This window comes from Peromyscus leucopus, chromosome 15, assembly GCF_004664715.2.
Source record: "Peromyscus leucopus breed LL Stock chromosome 15, UCI_PerLeu_2.1, whole genome shotgun sequence".
Taxonomy (NCBI): Eukaryota; Metazoa; Chordata; class Mammalia; order Rodentia; family Cricetidae; genus Peromyscus; species Peromyscus leucopus.
Genome location: NC_051076.1, coordinates 55301465 through 55322914, shown reverse-complemented (window position 1 = coordinate 55322914; position 21450 = coordinate 55301465). Strand labels below are relative to the sequence as shown.

The window sequence follows — 21450 nt, the reverse complement described above, 5'->3', positions numbered from 1 at the left end:
ACTGAGGTCCTGTGTGTAGGTGTGTGGTTTGGGGCTGTCCCTACAAAGGAAATTCCTTTCTTGGGAAAGGTCTCAGGTTCTTTTGGTTGGAGGGCATCTGAGTTGGGAAGAAGAATTCTGTCATATTGTACTCTGCTGAAAAGATCCTAATCCCTCAGGGTTGAAACAGAGATCTACCTATCCAGTCTGAAGCTGGGAATGGTGAGGAGAGCGCTTGGCAAGAGGAAAGAGAGGTGGGCTTATTTCCACTTTCCCTAGCTCTAGGGGAGCAAGCCACTGGTTTATTGCAGGTTAGTACACGCCCTTAGCCCACAGAAAAGCCAGAAATGATGATAACGCCCTCACGGCATGTGGGTATCAGAGAGGGCAGATGCCGGAGGGACTGGGAGTTTGTCTCGTCTTCTGCTGGTCAAAACGTGTCTTCTGCTCACCACTATGGCATGGTGTCTTCTGGAGGGAAGGGGTGATTTAACAAGTCTCTGTATTTTATAGGTTGTATTCTGAACCAGGAGATAATAACTACAAGGTCAGGAGATGATGTGATGGCTCATCTTGGTTACCAACTTTACTTCATCTGGAATCAACTGAAACCGGAGCTGCTGGACACCCCTGTAAGGAATTTTCTTGATCAGACTATTGAAAGTAGGAAGCCCCCCACTGAATCTGAGCTACACTTGCTGGCGGCAGTCTGGATAAAAGGACGTGGAAGAAAGAGCCTGATGGTGGTGGCACACACCTTTAATCCCAGCACTTAAGAGGCAGAAGCAGGGGATCTCTGTGAGTTCAAGGCCAGCCTGGTCTACAGAGTGAGTTCCAGGACAGCCAGGGCTACATAACAAAGAGATCCTGTCTCAAAAAAAAAAAAAAAAAAAAAAAAAAAAAAACAACCACATACATACATACACACGTATTCTGTTCTATCAGTTCTGTTCCTTTTTACAGAACCCTGACTAATATAAGTAATTGATTTACTGTTTAAGTACTTAAGGAATCACAACGGATTACTTATCTTTTAAAAATAATAATTGTATTTATCCTTTGAGAATTTCATATGTGTGTATAATGCATTTTGATAACAGCTACCTACTGTTTACCCCACTATAACTTCTGGATCCCCCACATCTCTCTCCTGTCTTCACATTTTCTCTCTCTTAATTTTTTTTTTTTTTTTGTTTCCCACTGAGTTCAGTTAGTGCTGCTTGCTGCAGGGTTGGTTTATCCTGCTGGCTTGACCTTGTAGAGGTAACCACAGTCACTGTGAGCTGGTTGGGCAATGGCCATGTCTAGTTTCCAGTCTTTGGACTGGATGGCGGGTTGTCAGGCTGTCAGTCTCTCCAGAATGCAGATAGGTTTTTTTTTTTTTTTTTTTTTTTTTTTTTTTGCCTTTCAAGACAGGGTTTCTCTGTGTAACTTTGGAGCCTGTCCTGGAACTCACTCTGTAGACCAGGCTGGCCTCGAACTCACAGAGATCCGCCTGTCTCTGCCTCCCAAGTGCTGGGATTAAAGGCGTGTGCCACTACCGCCGGCAGTATTTGTTACACTATGCAACCCCTATTAATGTAAGCCAACCTAGTAAATCTCCTTAGTGATTCGTATTCATTCTGTTGGTTCTATTCCTTTAGGGAACCCTAACTAGTACAACTGGACTTTAATTAATTAACTAATTAATTTGTTTGTTTATTGTTTTTTGTTTTTTTGAGACAGGGTCTCACTAACTCTGGCTGTCCTAGAACTCACTCTGTAGACTAGGCTAGCCTCAAACTCACAGAGATCTGCCTGCCTCTGCCTCCCGGTGCTGGAATTAAAGGCATGTTCCACCATAACTGGCTAAATTTACTTTTATTTTGAATTAACTTTAGGTTTACAAAAGAGTTGAAAGAATGGTTTTGGGCATTCTCATGCACTTTTTATCTCACTTCCTCTAGTGCTGATATCTCGCATGATCACCTTGTAGTCATAAAACTGAAGACACCAGCACTAACACAATGTTACGAACTAAATACGGGTGTTTGGAATCTCATCTGTTTCTCTATTGCAGGATCCAATCTGAAGCATTGTGTTGTTATATTTAGTCCTTGTCTCCTGAATCTCCTCTAATCTGTGACAGCGTCTCAATCTTTTCTGGCTAGGCATCTGTGCCAAGATAGCCAATCTGGATTTTTTTTTCTCTTTTAAAGATTTATTTTGTTATTTCTAATTGTGTGTCACTGTGTAGGTCTGTGTGTAGGTATGTGCCTGAGCATGAAGGTCAGAGGCTTTTGATCTCCTAGAACTAAAGTTACAGGTAACTGTGAGCACTTGACATGGGTTCTGGGGGTCAAACTCTGGTCCTCTGCAGGAGTGTATGGTACCATCTTACCAATGAGTCACCTCTCTAGCCCAGTCTGGGTTTCTGATAAGGCTGGAGTTATGGATTTTTTTAATGGTGTTCTTGGTCCTATCAACAGCATATGACATCACTGTAACTTGGTGCTGGTGGGTTGACTGTAACCATTTGATGAAGGTGGTGTCTGCCAACTTTCTCCATTATAAACTTAGCATTTTCCCCTTTTCATATTCCGACCACTAGAAATGAATCCTTAGGTGCAGCCTGTATCAAAGGGGAGAAGGCTTAAGCTTCAGGAGAATTATGGAAAAGTTTGTGGACAAGCACAAAATCCACCACAATAATGAAGAAATATTTCGGGAGGAGTCTCTGAAGTTTGTTAGGATCTTGCCTCTTGGTGTCATTCTCGAATCTTAGCATCATCTGTGGGTTTGCTGGCAGCATTGTTCTAGGGTGCTGAGTGGCGATTTGTCTGTTTGCCTTATCCTTTCTGCACACAGTATTTGGAATTCATCTGTAGCTCAAATGCATCCTTTCCTTACAGCAAGTTTACTTATTCACTTTTGGTACGGACTTATGGGAATTTATTCTGTGGATTATTATCCTGTGAACTACTAACCAATAATTGCTAGTTTTTCATTGCCCAAATTATTCCAGGTTTTAGAATTGGGAAGTCTTTGCAGCTGGCTCTTTCTCCCTGCCTCTCTCTTCCTTACTCCGTTTCTACCTTCTAAGTCTTCCTCCTTTTACAAGATGCACAAGCAGCATTAGCCTCTTCTCTAGCGTGTTCTTGTTCCTTCTCCTGGAGAGGTGTGCTTAGGGAACCGGATCTGAGCGCCCAGGGTGCTCAGTAGCAATGCCTACAACATCCCAGTGAACACACACACACACACACACACACACACACACACACTCGTTCATAGAGCTAATGGGAGGAATAAATAGTTCTCAAAAGCTGGAGAGATAGCTCAGCAGTTGGGAGCACTTCCAGAGGACCCAGGTTCAATTCCCAGCACCCACGTGGCAACTCACAGCTGTCTGTAACTCCAGTTCCAGAGGATCCAGCATCCTCATACAGGCATACATGCAGGCAAAACACCAATGTGCATAAAATAAAAATTTTTAAAAATTAATAATAAAGAGAAAGATCAGGCTTTAGGCAAGCCTGTAGGGAATTTAAAAAAGATGGAGTACAGATGGCCAATAAATACATAGAAAAGTGTTTACCATCACCAGCTATCGGAGAAATACAAATTAAAACCACACTGAGATTTTATCTGACCACAGTCAGTACCACACTGATTAAGAAAACAAATATCACATGTTTTCTCTTATTAGTGGGTCCTAGATTTTATAGAGATAGATAATATTATATATGTACAGACGATAGGCAGGTGGAAGTGAGATTGTCCAGGGGAATGCGGTGGTCTCATGGGAAGGAGAAGGAATGAGAAAAGGTACAGTCTTGAGGGATAGGCAGACATCTCTGAGTACATTATATGCTCATGGGGAGATAGCCCTGTATAACTCAGGTCCATACAATAAAAAACATTTTACAGAGAACCTGCCCCTCCTTATCTACAACAAATGAACTTATTTGTACAACACCAGGATCCACTGGGAAGTAGTTTCCATTCCTAAGGGTGAAATGGATAGTTCATATGACACATGCAATCCCACCCGCAGCAACAGGGCTCTCGTGGTTCTACACCCTCACCAGCTCCTCTTAGATTGGAAATGGCTTGCCCTACCCCAACTTGCTCTTCCCTTTGGCCTGCCCGAGTCACAGAACAATCCACACACTCGACTGTGTCACGTTTCCACTCCAAGTGCTGTATGCTTTCCCTTTTTCTAACATCCTGGTAAGACAGCGGCACTAAACCTGATTCAGCTGGCCGGAGAACTAGCAGCGATCTTGACTGAGGAGAACTCTTCTCTGGGCTTCCTCCTAAACGTTTGCTTTTGTGCAGCCTGCTAGTGCCCTGTTCCTCTCAGCCTCCTTAGCCTAACCAAGTGAATCCAGCAGGATGCTAGGGCACCTAGGCATCTTCGCTAGAGATTTCAGTGACTAAAGACCCCACAGGATAGGCCACCTCATAAAGCTTTTCAGCCAGGTAGCTTGGTGTTCCCTGGTCAGAAGGATGCCAAGCATCGGGCCCCTGTTCACAGGCCCTGCCTTCTAACTCGGCAGGTAGCACGTTCTCATAGTCATTAGAGTCTTCACTTGACTGGTCCTCTGTGTGTGCCACCTCACCGTCCTCACTCTGTGTAGACGGCTGAAATGCCATATAATACACAGAAGACAGGGCCCTCCAGACAGGCTCCCCGTGGTCTGCGTTAGAAGATGTCCCTTCTTCCGAGTCTGCAGCTGGCTTCCACTGGCATCGGATGATGGGACATTTTCATAATCTCGGCAGCACTGAAAAGCCAGCCCGGGCTGATTCTCTTGGATGTCCTCAAGATCCAACCCTGTCATATTCACGTAGTCATTTGAAGCCTGAGATGAGTCGTCTCCGTCCCTGAGTAGATCGCTGCTCTCACTTCCCAGAGCCCACAGACCAGTGTGGGCAGTGGCGGCCACCTCACAGCCTGCGTGCCTTCCTTCAGCCAACTCCAGCTCCTGGGCGTGAAGACCAAGGTGATTTTCAGGAGCGCTTTTGGTAGACGTTCGCGTCTCACCGGCCTCTTCTGCTGTGTGGATATTGACGTAATCGTTGGACTCCCTGGAAGAGATGCTGGAGTTATTTCCAGAGGTTCTGACACTGACGGGATGTGCCGAGGGGGCCAGGTGCCCACACATCTGGGGCACTGCGCCATTGTCATAGATGCCGACCGTGTACTCCACAGCGTTTACGGGAGCTATGTGTATCTGAAGGGAGCCATCTGCTTGGGAGGCCTGTGAAGAAGAAGAGAAAGTGACGGGGTGGGGACAGGAATGGGGACACAGCCCTTCCTCCTCCCTGCGCTGCCTAGCATCACAATCCCTTCACTCCGTCCTCTTAGAGCTAAGCCCCAGGTCAGGGACGCACGCCGCAAGGCGGTGGGTGCCAGGTATGTTGAGGGTCCGAGAGAAGTAGACTCAGTATAAGGAAAGCAAGGCTGGGCCTGTACCTCAGCGGTAGAGTACTTGTGACGCACACACGAAGACCCCAGTCCAGTCCTTAGTACTGCAAAAACGTTCAGGAAAACAGTGGCAGCCGGGCGGTGGCGGCGCACGCCTTTAATCCCAGCACCCGGGAGGCAGAGCCAGGAGGATCTCTGTGAGTTCGAGGCCAGCCTGGGCTACAGAGTGTGTTCCAGGAAAGGCGCAAAGCTACACAGAGAAACCCTGTCTCCAAAAACCAAAACAGCAACAACAACAAAAAAAAAGAAAGAAAAAAAGAAAAAAAAAGAAAAAAAAAGAAAAGAAAGAAAGAAAGAAAGAGAAAAACAGTGGCTGAAGTGAGCCGTTAAATCCAAAAGACTGGCTGTGGTGGAGGGGGAGGAACCAGTGGGAGGCAAGTGGCACACGCCGGAGAAAGCACACTTCACCAATGCACACTGGCAATGCCTGGGCTGAGGATGGAGACTTAGATTCAGCCTGAGGGCGCAAGTCCAGGCCTTGCCACGTTGTGCTGAGGAGTCTGAAAGTCTTCCCTTGGTACCTTCATCTCCTGGTCTCTAAACTGAGGATTGCCACGTTGTCTACGTTAGGAGGGTTTTGTAAGTAGTCAAAGAATTACCAGGTATGATGTGTTCAGAACAGTGCTAGCATAAAACAACAACAAAAACCACTAAAAATGAAGGATACTGGTTTCTAGGACTCCAGAAATTTCGTGAAAAGTTATTTGGACCTTTAATGTGAAATCACCCTCTTTTTTTTTTTTTTTTTTTTTGAGACAAAGTCTTCCTCTATTGCTCACTCAGGCTGGCCTTCAGCTTATGGACAATCCTACGTTAGCCTTCTGAGAGATTTTGCAGGCATAAACCTCCATGCCAAGATACTACTTTTACTTTATTTTACTTTTTGTTGTTGTTTTTTCTTTTCTTTTTTTTTTTCCCCACAGGGTTTCGCTGTATAGCTTTGCGCCTTTTCTGGAACTCACTCGGTAGCCCAGGCTGGGCTCGAACTCACAGAGATCCACCTGGCTCTGCCTCCTGAGTGCTGGGATTAAAGGCGTGCACCACCACTGCCTGACTCAAAATGTGTTTGAAGCACTACAGAAGCTAAGCCAAACAGATGCACAAGTTAAAGACAGATCCCCTCAGGGACCACTCAAGTTTGGCAATAGAGTTTCATTTCCTCTGTCCTTTTTCAGATACTCCAGGAAGTCATAGGCCAATGAACAGGAGGGAGAATAAGCAAAGGCCTTACTGTGACTTGGCTTCCTGGGAACCTAAATTTCAGAGCAACAAGAGCTTCTCCATCTATAGCATCCCCGCTGAGCCAAGAACCATCACTGACTCAGCAATTGACTTCTAGCAAACATATTGACCATGAAAGCCACCACTCTGATGGACCAACCTGCCTTTGAACTTCTTGAGAGCCAACCTCAGAGCCAGATCACGGAGCACACAAAATACTGTTGGTGGTAACCCTCACACTGCTCTTGTAAGCTCAGTGGTTAGTGTCAGCTGTAGGTATTTTGAGTATCCCAAAGTTTCCGTGTTGGAGGCATAGTTCCTATGACACAATGTTGTGAGTGGGGCCTTAAAGAGGTGACTAAGGGGTGGGCGGACCAGTGAGATGACTCAGTCAGTAAAGGTGCCCGCCATCAATTCAATCCTAAATTCACCTAAATTCAATCCCTGGGATCCAGTGACGGAAGAAAATAGCTGACTACCTCAAGTTGTCTGCTGACCTCCATGTGCACACGGTGGCACGTGCACACCCTCACACATGCACACACAAAATAAATGGGTAGGAAACATCGTAATTTTTTTTGAAATAATAATTTTTTAAAAAGATAAATAACATTATTATTACAGAAGTAGACTAGTTTTAGAGGAATGGATTCTATCCCGTGCTGCATGATGCCTTGTGCCAAGTTATGATAGCATGAATGCCTCGTCAAATGCATCCCCTTGACCTTGACTTTCCAGCCTCTAGGATAGCGAGTGAAATACATTTCCACTCATTATCTACTGCCCTGAATGGACCAGCACACTCTCACTGATCAAATGCATTCTATGTCGGCTTCGGAGCTGAATGATTTATGGAAATCTGTGCTGTTCAGGAAAGCTGAAATGCTTTGGCATAGACCCTGGAAGAAATTCCCAGCGGAGAGTTTTACAAGCTGGGAAGATTACTCAGCGGTTAAGAGCACTGGCTGCTCTTTCAGAGTTCCCAGGTTCAGTTCTCAGCATTCACAACCATCTATAACTCTAGTTCCAGGGCATCCAGTCTCTCCTGACCTTCCTGGGCAACAGGACACATATAGTGCTCATGCATACATTCGGGCAAAACAATACAATAAAATAAAGTGTAAACTTTTTTTTAAAGATAGGCTTAAAGTATGGTTTGAGCACTAACCACATTGTTGAAATAGCTATGGCTTCTTGGAGTGACCACTCTGAATGGAGCAACATTTATTTGGATAAACAAATGTCATGTCTTTATTAAAATAGTCACTTTCAGTTCTAACATCACATACGTGAATGCATGTGCCTTTCTTAGAATCCTAAGTGCTGACCCTTCCCTTCCCCCCCTCCTTTGGCATGATATTCCTATGTAGTCTAGGCAGGCCCCAAACTCACAGTGTTCTTCAGTCTAGCCTGGTCAACCTCTCCTTGCTTCCCGAGAGCTACATTTACAGGAATGTGTCACCACACCAGCCGTGAGTTAAACAGTTATTTCTTTTGTCAGTAGGAGGTCCTTCAGGACGGGGGCCAATGACACTCATATAAAAGCAGATCTGAGACCACTCCCCATCCCCCTCCGCCCTCTGTCATTCCCTTGGGACTTTATCTTTTCACTTGGCTCTCACCTCCTGCTCGGGACCGTCAGAATCTCTGGAGAGGAGGCTCTCAGTACTGAAACCACTGGACTGATGTCTCCCTGCAACAACAAAATGGATCCTGAAGACGGTGGGCTTCAGCATGCTTTAGTCCCACTATCACTGCGGGCCGAGGAATGGGGGGTTGCGTGGTGCCTATGAAAACCTGGAATGTCTGGTGTTCTGTGGTTAAGGGGGTCAGAGTTACAGGATGACGCTCTGAGACCTGAACGCATTTTCAGGCATGCCTGTGGAGAGCATGCTTATGATGCTGGCGTCAATGCTTCCCTTGCTTACAATGCTGGCATCGTGGTCTCCTTCACGTCGTCACCACCCATGACATGACTGGCTTTCCTCTGTGGCCTAAAACCAGGAGAAAGCAGACCCCAAGCCCGGCTGACCCCTGCTCTTTCTTCAGAGTCCCCACTGAAGGTGCAGACGATTCAGTGTTGTCCTGCAGCCTGGACACTTGGAGAAGGTTGCTTCTGAGTGGTGAGAGGTGCATCTTGGAGGTGTTAGTTCAGAATGTCAGGACTCCATAGATTTGGACAGTGGTTCACAACCTTCCTAATGCTGCGACCCTTTAATACAGTTCCTCATGCTGTGGGGACCCCCAAACATAACATTATTTTCACTGCTACTTTAATAACTGTGATTTTGCCACTGTTATGAATCATAATATAAATATCTGATATGTGGGATATCTGATATGCTACCCCTGTGAAAGGGTTGGACAACTCCCAAAGGGGTCGTGACCCACAGGTTGTGAACTGGTGGATTAGGAGAAACTTACCCAGATCTACCTGCTGCTGGGGCAAGAAATCATAAATATTTTTGGCTCGCTGTCTGGGTGGAGGCAGAGTCAGCGATGGAGCTACTTGGAAGTAAGGAACTCGCCCTGAAAGGCAATGGGAGAATAGGTCAGAACTCGGAACATGGGGGCTCTCGGGATTAGTAGACCCCAGCCACACTCCCCACCCTCACCAGGTGTCATAGAAGTTATATTTCTAACTCATCCAAAGGACAAGAAATTCAGTGCACAGAGGCAGGACAAGGGCACACGGGCACTAAAGCAATGTCTTCTCAATGTCACTCAGATCTACACTACAGCCACAACTTAGGGCCAGAGTTGGAAAGGATACAGGATACGGGGGTGTGGGGGTGAGGTGGGGGTGGCAGCTTCTCATTAGAAAACGCCCCAGGGTTCCAATGCCAGGCTGGAAGACTGATCCTACAGCATCGTAACTGGAGACAAACTTGGGACTCACGCTTCTTCCGTTTGTTCCAGTTCCTCAGGATGCAGGCGGCCATGATGACCAGGAAGATGGCCAGGAGTGCCACAAAGCCAGGGAAGATGTTGCTGCTCTGGCCTTTCTCTCTAGGAGGAAAACCGGGTGGTCATGCCCCAGCTGGCCATAAGATCTGGGCTTGGGAAATGCTGGAGAAGACATGTCTTTCAGGAGATAGAGCCCCAGTGATACCAGGTAGGCAAAGAGTTAGATGTGAAGACATGGAGGCAAACCACAATTGGATCCCAGCTAATTCCCCCGATGGCCCCTTTGTGGTTAAACATCCTTGAAGCCGAAGTCAAGTTGTTCCTGCTCTATCAGAAACCAAGACACCCAGGTGTTTTTCCATATACGTGCACTCAAAAGACCGATGTTATTATATCGCTTTGCATTATGGTTTTTGACATCTCCACCCTTTGGAGGGATCATGAGAAAAAATGATGTGGCCCACCCTGATGTGGGAAGAGAAGAGGGTCACCTTACTCTGACAAAGCCATCTACCTCATACATGTTCATAAAGCTCCTTTTAAATAGACAGCGCAGTACTCATTGAGCTGTTCCTTGCCTTGGGACATTCACCCCATTCTCTCTGGAGTGCTTGCTTTGCTTGCCTTTGCTAAATAAACTGTGGTTTAAATTGTGTATGTCTCTTGCTTGTATTCTTTCCTTCAAGAAGAGCCTCCTTCTTGAAGGATTTAAACTAGGAGCCAGATAAAGGATGTTGAGGTGGAGGGGATGAAATGGAGCAAGAGTAGTCATATGTGGGACCTGGAGAGATGGCTCAGTGGTTTGTTGCTCTTCTAGGGGCTTGGGGTTCAGTTCTCAGCACCCACTGGTGTCTCACAATTCTCTGTAACTCCAGTTCCAGGGGATTCAGTACCTCTGACCTCTGAGTGTACAGACCCATATGCGCGCGCACGAGCACACACACACACACACACACACACACACACACACACACACACACACACAACTGTATATAACTAAATATAATAAAAAGAAACGAAACAAAGTCAGCTCTGAATGTCAACTTCATGGAGAAGAGCTTTGTACATGGGAAAGGGAGCCATCCCTTTGAACTCCTACCAGGTGCTAGGGGCTTGCATATAAAACTTATTATTCATTCTTCACAGAGCTCCTGTCCTGCCCTTATCTGTGCCTAGGGATCCTGAGACCAGAAAGGAAAAGCAACATGGCCAGGATCTCATAGGTCAGAAGCTGCGGAGACAAAATAAGAGTCTGGGTTGGTTGAGGCTCAGAGATCATTCCTCTTCTACTCTTACTCTGCAAACTTCCAAAGCTAAGCACATCTGGGCCAGCTTCCCCCCCACCCCCACCCCCTTCCTGCTCCTGGGTTTCCTGGCTTGCTGGGAGAGGATTACTCAACTCAAAATCAGGGAGTGGCTCTCTGACGGAGTCCAGCTTACGTGAACTTGAGTAACCCCAAAATGTGGAGCTGGTCTCTAAGCAACCCTAGACAGCTGGGTGAAATTTAACCAACACTAGCTTTGAGCAGTTTTGCAGGTCTCTAGCAGGGCGCAGTCAAGGCTCTGCTTGGGTGTTGAAATGCATCCAGAGGATTGCAACATCAGGCAGCCACACCCACTCTAGCAGGAAGTAGGCAGTGGAAGTCCACCAGGAGCTGACCCTCAAATATAAAAACCAGGTCATACTGGAAAGATTTTTGTCTCTTTGAGTTCTGGGCTTATTGACCCAATTTTCTATTGGCCATTTCTCTTAGGTTGTCCAATAGACATCTCAAACCCAAACTGGGCTCTTGTCCTGCCTCCATATACTGGCTTTTCCTCTAGACTTCCCATTGTAAAGCAGTACAGTCTGAACTCTGGGCACCACTTCTGATTGAATGCTTTTCTCTCTCTCTCTCTCTCTCTCTCTCTCTCTCTCTCTCTCTCTCTCTCTCTCTCTCTCTCTCTCTCTCTTTTCTCAACACAGGGTTTCTCTGTGTAGCTTTGCACCTTTCCTGGATCTCGCTCTGTATCCCAGGCTGGCCTCGAACTCACAAAGATCCGCCTGGCTCTGCCTCCCAAGTGATGGGATTAAAGGCGTGGGCCACCGCCATCTGGCCTGCCTGTTTTTCATGCCCTACTTTCAGTTAATCAGCTTTGCCCTGGCCATGGGCATCTGCTTCAAGCCCAGCCACCTCTTGTTCTTTCATTGCCGCCACTATGGCGTAAGCCAACATGAGTTCCACGTAGACTTCTGCAGTGGTCACCTGCTGCAAGCCGCAAAAATGTACAAAGTAGAATTTCAGCTGATTATGACAAAGCTAATACCTGGAAGAAGCCAAGGGCCTTCCAGATTTCAAGCTGAGGCTCAAGGAGCCTTGGTGATACTTGGCTTTTGATTATTAGCCGTTTCCTGCTATGAGTTTCTTGTGTGCTGTTGTAGCTTTTCCATCATTTATTGACCAGGTCCCCTCTACTAAAGGAATATTTAGATAACCTGTGCTGGTAGCTATGCTCAGCCAGAACCCCAGGTCAAGCCTCCCTGTAATTCTCATCATTGACAGCATCCGGCCAGGTCCATCCCCAGATGGAGGAAGCACCTCATCAGAGATACCTCTGCACTCTCTAAGAACAGACTTAAGTGTTCAGACTACATGTCTGAGAAGGCCTGGCAGATGTGCCAGTTAAGTTTAACTTCCTCCTTTCCCAAATCTTACCTCTAGTTCCAGATCTCCCTTTAACTATCACCAGAGGCATCTAGCTGTACACAGATTGCCTAGCAACTCAGCACACTTTCCCCCACCCTGCAGAAAAAAAATGGCAGATAGCTTGGACAGATAGGAGCCACAGGAAAAAAGAAGGCAGTTTTATTTTCTCCCATTGGCCCATTGACCTAACAACTTAAAGACTTAACATTTTTCTACCAATCATGTTTAAGACTATAGTGGAGCACATAAGATCCCTCTCTTAGATATTACCCGAATTTTGCCTTTAGTTAATTCATTTCACCATTGGTCACTTCCCTTTGGGGTTGTAAATGATATTAACGGTTATTGCCCCTCTATGTGATTCTTATCACCCCTCCGTTTGACCCTGGAAGCCTGGCTTTGCACTGCCAAGGGATGACTGCTTGTTAGTGTACTTATACCGGGGACTCCCAGGGCACTGGAGGAGGGAGAAGAAGATTTGGAAGAATACATAATTGGACTAAGAGCTCTGTGTGCTGAGATTCTATTTCCCGAAAGTAGTCCTTGCCGTTCGTAGTTCTCTCTCCTGAGCCCCTGAGATGTATAATATTAACGCTGGTCGCCTCCCTGGTGGCTCTTCTGGCTTTCACTCTTGACTTCAACATACCATGATCACTGTAAAGAGTAAGTCATACCATTTCTCTCCTCCACTGAGAATCTTCCGCGGCTTTCCATCATACTGGCAATGAATCTCTTACTCAGTGAGGATTTTTTTTGACATAACATGTTCTGGCTTCTCCTGATGAACTTCTGGGTTTACTTCCAAGCCCCTTACCTCTGATGCTGACCACCATGACTTCTTGCTGTTCCTGCCCATACAAAGACTAGTTCTATCTCAGGTCTCCTTCTCCTTCTCTAGGTACTCAGAATGGCCAAGTCCCTCATTTCATTTAAGTCTCGTCTACAGTGTTTGTCGTCTCCTTGGAGAGATCTTCCCTGGTCATACCCATTATTCACAGTTTCCTTAGTGCTGGTCCTTCCTTCAAGCCCTTATGGCTGACTGAGAGTACACAGTACATTTATTGGGTTATCTGTTTGCAATCAAACACTGCCACGGACTGTGAGCTTCAGGAAGTCCTGGACTTGTCTACATTGTTCACTCAGCATCTCAAACAGCACCTCTGATGTATAGTAGAAGCTTAATGAATATTTGTTCAATGAATCGTGAATGAAATAATAAATGAATGAACACAGAAATAGTTTTGAGGATAATACAGTCATTGTGGAAAACAACTTATGGCAGTTATCCCAAAAGTTAAAAATAGAGTCACCATATGCTCTGCTAGTCCCACTGCTAGGTCTATATTCAAAGCAAATGAAAGCTGTGTGCCTGTCCCCCCTTGTTTATTAGAGTTGTTTGTGCTGCCATGCTCACTGCGGCAAAATTCACAATAGCCAAATATGGAATCAACCTGAGTGTCTACCAACAGATGGGTGGATAGAGAGAGTGTGGAATACATAGATAATGGGTACCACTCTTTTTTTTTTTTTTGGTTTTCCAAGACAGGGTTTCTCTGTAGCTTTGGAGCCTGTCCTGGCCTAGCTCTGTAGACCAGGCTGGCCTCAAACTCACAGAGATCCACCTGCCTCTGCCTCCCGAGTGCTGGGATTAAAGGCGTGCGCCACCACCGCCTGGCACCACTCAGTTTTAAAAGGGAAGAAGATCTTGTCATCTGTGACAAGGTGGACGGACCTGGAGCACAGTGTGAAGTGAACAAAGCTAGAAACAGATAGCTACTGCATGATCTCACTTATAAGCAGAATCTAAAAAGATGGAATCACAGAAGCAGAGAGTAGCAGAATGGTGGTCACCAGGGGACCCCAGAGAGGGTCCCAGAGATGTTGGTCAAAGATTAGGTGGAGGGAAGAAATTCAACATGGCGTTACTGAAAATGATGTATTCTTGAACATTGCTTAAAGTGTTACTTGAAGTATCTGCTCATAAAAAAGTATGTCAACTAATACACACGTTTGCTTAGTGCATCTTAGTCATCTACAATGTATACATACTTCAAAGCAACATGCTAAACATAATATAAACATATAGATTTTATTTTCTAATTACAAAGTGAAAAAGAAAAAAACCAACAAAACAAAAAAAAAATCAACTTAGAAAGAAAGTTTTAGGAGTCAGTGAGCATCGAGGCAGTGGTGGTGCATGCCTTTAATCCCAGCACTCGGGAGGCAGAGCCAGGCGGATCTCTGTGAGTTCCAGGCCAGCCTGGTCTACAGAGCGAGATCCAGCAAAGGCACCAAAACTACACAGAGAAACCCTGTCTCAAAAAACAACAAAAAGCAAAAAGAAAGGAAGAGAGAAAGAAAGAAAGAAAGAAAGAAAGAAAAAAGAAAAAGAAAAGGAAAAAAAAGGAGTCAGTGGGCAAAGGCACCCGCTGGCAGCCTGGCTCTCTGAGTTTGTTCCCTGAGACCCACATGGCAAAAAGAGAACCAAGGGGCTGGAGAGATGGCTCAGTGGTTAAGAGCATTGATTGCTCTTCCAGAGGTCCTGAGTTCAATTCCCAGCAACCTCATGGTGGCTCAGAACCATCTGTAATGGGATCAGATTCCTTATTCTGGTGTATATATAAAATATATGAACAAATAAATCTTAAAATAATAATAAAAAAGAACCAAGGGGGAAAAAAAGAACCAATTCCTGCAAATTGCCCTCTGACCTCTCAACCTTTCTACCACCACCACCCCCAACAAAAATGTAAAAAAAAAAAAAAAAAAAAAGGAATAGTTTTGGGAGGGTGTTCAGGCTTCAACAGCGAATATGAACTTATTCCTTTTCAGCACCCATGGTTTACCTTCAAGGGACATGGATTTACTCTGGGAATAACATTGAAATTTCCTAAAACTACAGCAATCCAAACAACACACTTTCATTGGGTTTTACTTTGATCAGGGCACTGAAATTCACGCCCACTGAAGTCCTAACACCCAATAGACTTGTTTGTCTGAGATTGAGACCTTCAGAGGCGAATTTACGTCCAGGATTAGTTCTGTAAGATCTTATGTCCTAAAACTTTATGACTTCTACCACTACATTTCTCACCCATGACAAGGTTTTAGGATCTAAAAACTCATTGCCAGAGAATTAGGGCTTTTGTATCTATCATAGTGGGACAAGAGATTAGAAAGATTGAGGTCAGGGCTTCTGAGAGGAAGGAAATCCAATCAGAAAATCAACTCTCAGTCCTCCCCCCTCCAATCTCCATTCTTCCCCTTCCCCCCCAGCATCTTTGAGCAAATGACTGTCAGCTCCAAGTTTTCCAGTGCTAGTGGACCCAGACCTGGGTTGTAGCTGTGACGGCATTACCAGGTTAGACCATTCCTGCATGGGATCAGAAGACAGTGGCGTTCACTTCCCCAAAGTACTCACCCTTCCAGGCTGCCCAGAGTCCCCTGCAAAGTGCTGGTCCCCCAATTCCTTCTTGTGACATCTGGTGAGGCTGGGGTGGTATACATCCCTGGAACCTCTGAGGGACTCTTCAGCTTCTAAGGCTTCTCGCTGTCAGAATTGACTAGCCAGTATGGCTGCCCTTTTCCTGGCTTTCTAAGATGCTGATTCGTAGGAAAAAAGTCAAATTGGTATGTATTTTGCATACAACCACCTTTAAAAAAAAAAGTAGATAATATAAGAATGACATAAAATTCTCCAAATCTCTTTGTTTCCCTAAATGTATCACTTTTTGCTCTTGAAATTTCTTATTTATTTAGACAGGGTTGCATGTATCTCAGACTAGTCTGGGACATGTAGGATTTCATGTATCTCAGGGTATCTTAGAACTCTTTATGTAGCCAGGACATATAGCTGAAGATGACCTTGACCTTCTGATCCTTCTGCCTCTGCTTCCTTCCTGGTGGGAGGTACGGGTCTGTGCCACCACACTTTGTAGGCTAGTGCTGAGGTGGGACTCTGGGGCCGTGCGCACCTTGGGCAAGCACTCTGTCAGCGTAGCTTCCCAGACATTCTCCTAGATGGTATTCGCCAAAGTTCTCGACACGAAGAAAGGTTTGGTTTGTTTGTCTTTCTGAAGATTTAATCTTCTGCTCTAGAACTTTCTCCCAGCTGACTCCCTTTTTTGGGCTGGTGCGAGGGCTCCTCAGGTCCAGCTGGTGCTTGCTGCCAGCCTGCTGACCCAAGGTTGCCCCATCACCACCTTCAGGGTGGAAGGAGGGAACCGGTTCCCGCAAGCTGTCCTCTGATCTCTCTCTCTCTCTCTCTCTCTCTCTCTCTCTCTCTCTCTCTCTCTCTCTCTCTCTCTCTCTCTCTCTCTCTCTCTCTCACACACACACACACACACACATACACACACACACACACACTATAAATAAGTGTACTATTACTACTACTAACAACAACAACAACAATAAAACCCAGTCCTCCGTACCTTCACCTGAAATTCCAGGCTGAGTTGGTACAAGGTTCAGAAGCATCAGGTCTGGTTTACTGGAGGTGGCCCCAGTGCCCACTGAAGAAAGCGAGCTGTCTCTCACCCAGGTATTGATGTTCACAACGTGAAGCGGCTGGGGTGGCTCTCTGGTTCCTGCCTGTTGGTGGAAACATGAAAGGTACAGGGGGAAAAAAACTGCCCAGAGGCCCAGAGGATCTGTGAGAAACTCTTTTTCCTCCAACCCCCAGAGCAGAGTGAAAACAGCCAAACCCACTCCGGCAGAATGGAAAGAGCCTCTGACAGGAAGCACCTCCGCCAGCGTGCTAACGAGGCACGGGGCACAGGAAATGCTCGGCTCTCCACCGGCTCATGAACCCCATTTTCAACCCTGCTCTTCCCACAGGCACTCTGGCATCTGGGGTACACGTGGTTAAAGGGGGTCCGGGAGTGAGAGACTTGATTGTTCACCCTGGTGTTCTAAGTGTTATAAGCCTCTGGGGTCCAAAGGTGGAGGTTTAGAGTAATTTGTGTGTTATTTTTACTTACTTATTCTTATTTATTTAGTGTGTCCGCACCCACGGGTGAGGTCAGAGGACACTTGGAGGAGTCTGTTCTCTCCTACTATGTGGGTCTCAGGAATCAAACTCAGGCCATCAGAGTTAGCAGCCAGTGACTTTATCCAGTGAACCATCTTGTTGACCCTTCTTCTTTGGTTCTGAGGCAAACCTCACTTCTTAGCCTAAGTTGGCTGAATTCATGGCACCCTCCTATCTTGATGACCCTGGTGGTGGGGTTACAAGTGTAGGCCAGACTCAGGGCTCAGAATGGTTCCTTTCTTTCTTCTTTTTTGTGTTTTTTGTTTGTTTGTTTGGTTTTGTTTTTTTGAGACAGGGTTTCTGTGTAGCCCTGGTTGTCCTGGAACTCATTCAGTAGACCAGGCTGGCCCTGAACTCAGACTCACTTGCCTCTGTCTCCCAAGTGCTGAGATTAAAGGTGAGTGCCACCACCACCCAACTGTCTTTTCTTTTTTTCCCTTTCCCTTTCCTTCCCTCCTTCCTTCCCTCCCTCCCTCCCTCCCTTTCCTCACTTCCCTTCCCTTTCCTTCCCTTCTCTTCCATTCCCTTCCCCTCCCTCCCTCTTTCTTTCTTTCTTTCTTTCTTTCTTTCTTTCTTTCTTTCTTTCTTTCTTTCTTTCTTTCTTTCTTCCTTCCTTCTTTCTTTCTTCTTCTTCTTTCTTTCTTCCTTCCTTCCTTCCTTTTTGAAACATGGTTTCTCTACATATCCCTGGCTGTTCTGTTCACTTATGTAGACCAGGCTGGTCTTGAATTCACAGAGATCCTCCAGCCTCTGCCCCCCCACCCCCCAGTGCTGGGATTAAAAAAGAGCGTCACCATGCCTGGCTTTAGAATGGTTCTCAGCATTCTAAACATAGTCTAAACAGCACTAGAAGTAGTTGTTTAGAGAGCAGTGCAGATCTGGCACCTGCTTGTGGTTCAGTGGGTGGACAGGCTTTATAAATAGATCCTCTGCAGGTGATAGTGCCCGAAGCAGTCTGCGTTTCACACTTTGAGAGCCTCTGTTCCGGTGTCGGGGTGGGAATAGAACTGAGCCTGGGTTGCAGGGCCTCTGGAGGCTGCTGTTTCTTTCTCAGGACTCAGCACTTCTGGGGAGGGGCCGTCTGCTCTTGGCTTGGCTCTTCTGTACTCCAGTACCAAGCCTGAGTAGCCTCCAATTTGAGGTGCCCGTGGGTTCCTCTCCAGCACTGACCTGAAGGGCCCGAGCTTAGGAGAATGTTCCAAGTCTGGTTCTCATTCCCCTTCTTTTGGGCTCCACCTATGTCCAGAAGAGTGTACAGAGCACACGGAGAGCCTCCTGACTATGCTTTTCAGACCAGGTGGAGCTCCAGGAAAATGAAAGGGGGGACATCAGTACCTTTGTTACCTGGCCTCTCCCTGACGTCTTTCCAATGGACATTGGAGTCCTTGGCTTCCAGAGCCCAGACAAGCCCTGCTTGTTCTGGCTCTTCCAGGGTCCCAGGGGCTGCAGACTGGTCCTGTAAACTGCAGGACACCCTACCATGCCAGGCTCTCACCACCTTCCCTCTGGGGAGCCTGCTTATCTGGAAACAGATGGCTTGATGGCTCTTGGCTCCAGGGCTGGAACCTAAGTCTCCGTATAACATTTCTTTTAGGTTTGAATAAAAACTAGGATTCCTCGGCTGGGTGGCGGCGGCGGCGGCGGCGGCGGCGGCGGCGGCGGCGGCGGCGGCGCACGCCTTTAATCCCAGCACTCAGGAGGTAGAGCCAGGAGGATCTCTGTGAGTTCGAGGCCAGCCTGGGCTACAGAGTGAGTTCCAGGAAAGGCGCAAAGCTACACAGAGAAACCCTGTCTCAAAAAACCAAAAAAACAAAACAAAACTAAGATTCCTCACTAGATCCCTTGCACTAGAGGACTGGCCAGGCTGCCCTTGTGAGCCATTGAGACTATGGAGAATGCTGTGTGAGCTGCAACGTGAATGGGGCCTCAAGGGAAGCCAGGTGGAACTGACCTCAGAACCCTGACCGATGATAGATAAAAAAGTATTTCCCTCTGTGTGTAATCACCTCTCTCTCTCTCTCTCTCTCTCTCTCTCTCTCTCTCTCTCTCTCTCTCTCTCTCTCTCTCTCTCTCTCTCCTTTTACAAGACAGGGTTTCTCCGTGTAGTTTTGGTGCCTGTCCTGAATCTCACTCTGTAGACCAGGCTGGCCTCGAACTCACGGAGATCCGCCTGCCTCTGCCTCCCGAGTGCTGGGTTTAAAGGCGTGCTTCAGCTCTACTCAGCCATGTAATCATCTTTTTTGTTTGCCCAGCTTGCTGCGGCCAGACCAGCTTTCCCTCCTGGTGTCCCAGGCTGCTACCGTGCCTGAGGGAAACAACGTCAGAGGGATTCTCTTCTTTGGCTGCTGGCTCCGGCCCCTCTACTATCCTGTTCTCCTTTCCTTCCACAAGTCAAATCTGGCTAATAAATTAATATAAGAAGGTGGGGAATACTTTCTCAGAGTAGGGGGAGAAAACCACTTATTTCTGAGAAGCAAGGTGGTGCATGTTTTATTTTATTTTATTTTTTTTGTTTTTCGAGACAGGGTTTCTCTGTGTAGCTTTGCGCCTTTCCTGGAACTCACTTGGTAGCCCAGGCTGGCCTCGAACTCACAGAGATCCGCCTGCCTCTGCCTCCCGAGTGCTGGGATTAAAGGCGTGTGCCACCACCGCCCGGCGCTGGTGGTGCATGTTTTAAACCGGATTCTTTTAGTGTTTTTTGAAACCTCTCAAAATCATTTTAGGAGTGGAGTGTGACATACGACTATAAACTGTTAGGACTGTTTTTGTTCATGCTAAGTTTTTTAGGCAGGGTCTTGTTAAGTAACCCAAATTGGCTTTGAACTCTCAACCTTCTTGCCTTAGGGTCCTGAGTGCTGGGATTATATGCATGTGCTGCCATGAGAGGTTTAGACTGGCTTGAAATACTCAATTTATATACATATTGGTGGGCAAAGACCTTTTTTTGTTTGTTTGTTTGTTTTGTTTTTGAGACAGGATTTCTCTGTGTAACAGTCCTGGCTGTTCTGGAATTTCGTAGACCAGGATGGCCTCGAACTCCCAGAGATCCACCTACCCCTGCCTCCCAAGTGCTGGAATTAGAGGCGTGGGCCATCACCGCCGGACTTGAGCCACGACTCTCGATGAAGACGGAGAGCTGCAGGCTATGCTGTGAAGGCCTCTACTGCCGGAATTTTTTCAGAAGTCCTCTCTGGGAAGACACAGATTCTAGTTGAAAATCACCTGGGGTCAGATTCTAGCCAGCTTCTCTTTTTGTGGTATGTCCTTAGGTGTCAACTGGCAACAGTAAAAGTTCTTACACAACATTGTTGTAAAAGTTAATTGGACCACTAATGAAAACTGTCTGGCTCCGTCCTTCACACACACACACACACACACACACACACACACACACACACACACACACGAGCTCATTAACGGGAGCCTGCTCTGCTGTTACAGTGGCATTAATCTTGTTCTCTTGTATTTAAAGAGCCACCTCCATCGGCCTCCACCCTCAGTGTTACTTTACTTCTTGAACACAGGGCATATTCCTGTCGTCATTCTTGTGAGGCCGAGGCAGGAGGATCGAGAGTTTGAGGCCAAACTGGGCTCTATTGCAAACAAAACATCCACAACTCCCCCACCCCATACTTTTGAGGCATCGCTCATGGGGGGGGGGGGAACGACCCACTCTTTTTAGGTCCTCCCTTGGCATGGTGGCGGCTCCGGATGGCTACTTCCTTCTGGGTGCATGTGTTACGCACAGACCCTATTCAATCTCATTTTGTACAACGGGTGCCCAAGTATCTTCATTTTATCAGCATTTTCTTTGATTCTGTAAAATTCCAGTACAGTCCGCTCTGAAGCTCTGTGCTAGTCCTTTCTGGGTGGTAGGCCTTGAGAAAACTGTTTCTTTCTTCTCTGAACACTCTCTGCTCAGATTGCTACAACCATCAAATGTTATTTTTAGAAAAAAAATTTGATAATAACGATTTCTTTTCTTTTTCTTTTTTAATAAAAGGAAAATGTGGCCCAAGAGTTACCACCTCTGTGAGCTTTCCCTCTAGAGACCTGGGCATCTTTCTGTGTCTCCACGGCTCTGTGTGTGACATGGTCTCGTGCATGTTGTGGGGACTCCTGCCTTTGATGTGGGGCTGTCTCCCTGAGTGGTC

At 46.5% G+C, this 21450-nt stretch overlaps 1 protein-coding gene across 1 annotated transcript; it reads right to left on the bottom strand.

Moving 5' to 3' along the window:
- Window positions 1-3660: 3660 nt before the first annotated feature.
- On the bottom strand, window positions 3661-17011 carry Lax1 (lymphocyte transmembrane adaptor 1). Its single transcript, XM_028876487.2, is given in 7 exon segments — window positions 3661-4676; window positions 4679-5222; window positions 8293-8363; window positions 9095-9199; window positions 9570-9679; window positions 15686-15917; window positions 16698-17011. Coding segments are annotated over 6 exon segments (1227 nt in total). The 5' UTR covers window positions 15772-15917; window positions 16698-17011; the 3' UTR covers window positions 3661-4365.
- Window positions 17012-21450: the final 4439 nt, after the last annotated feature.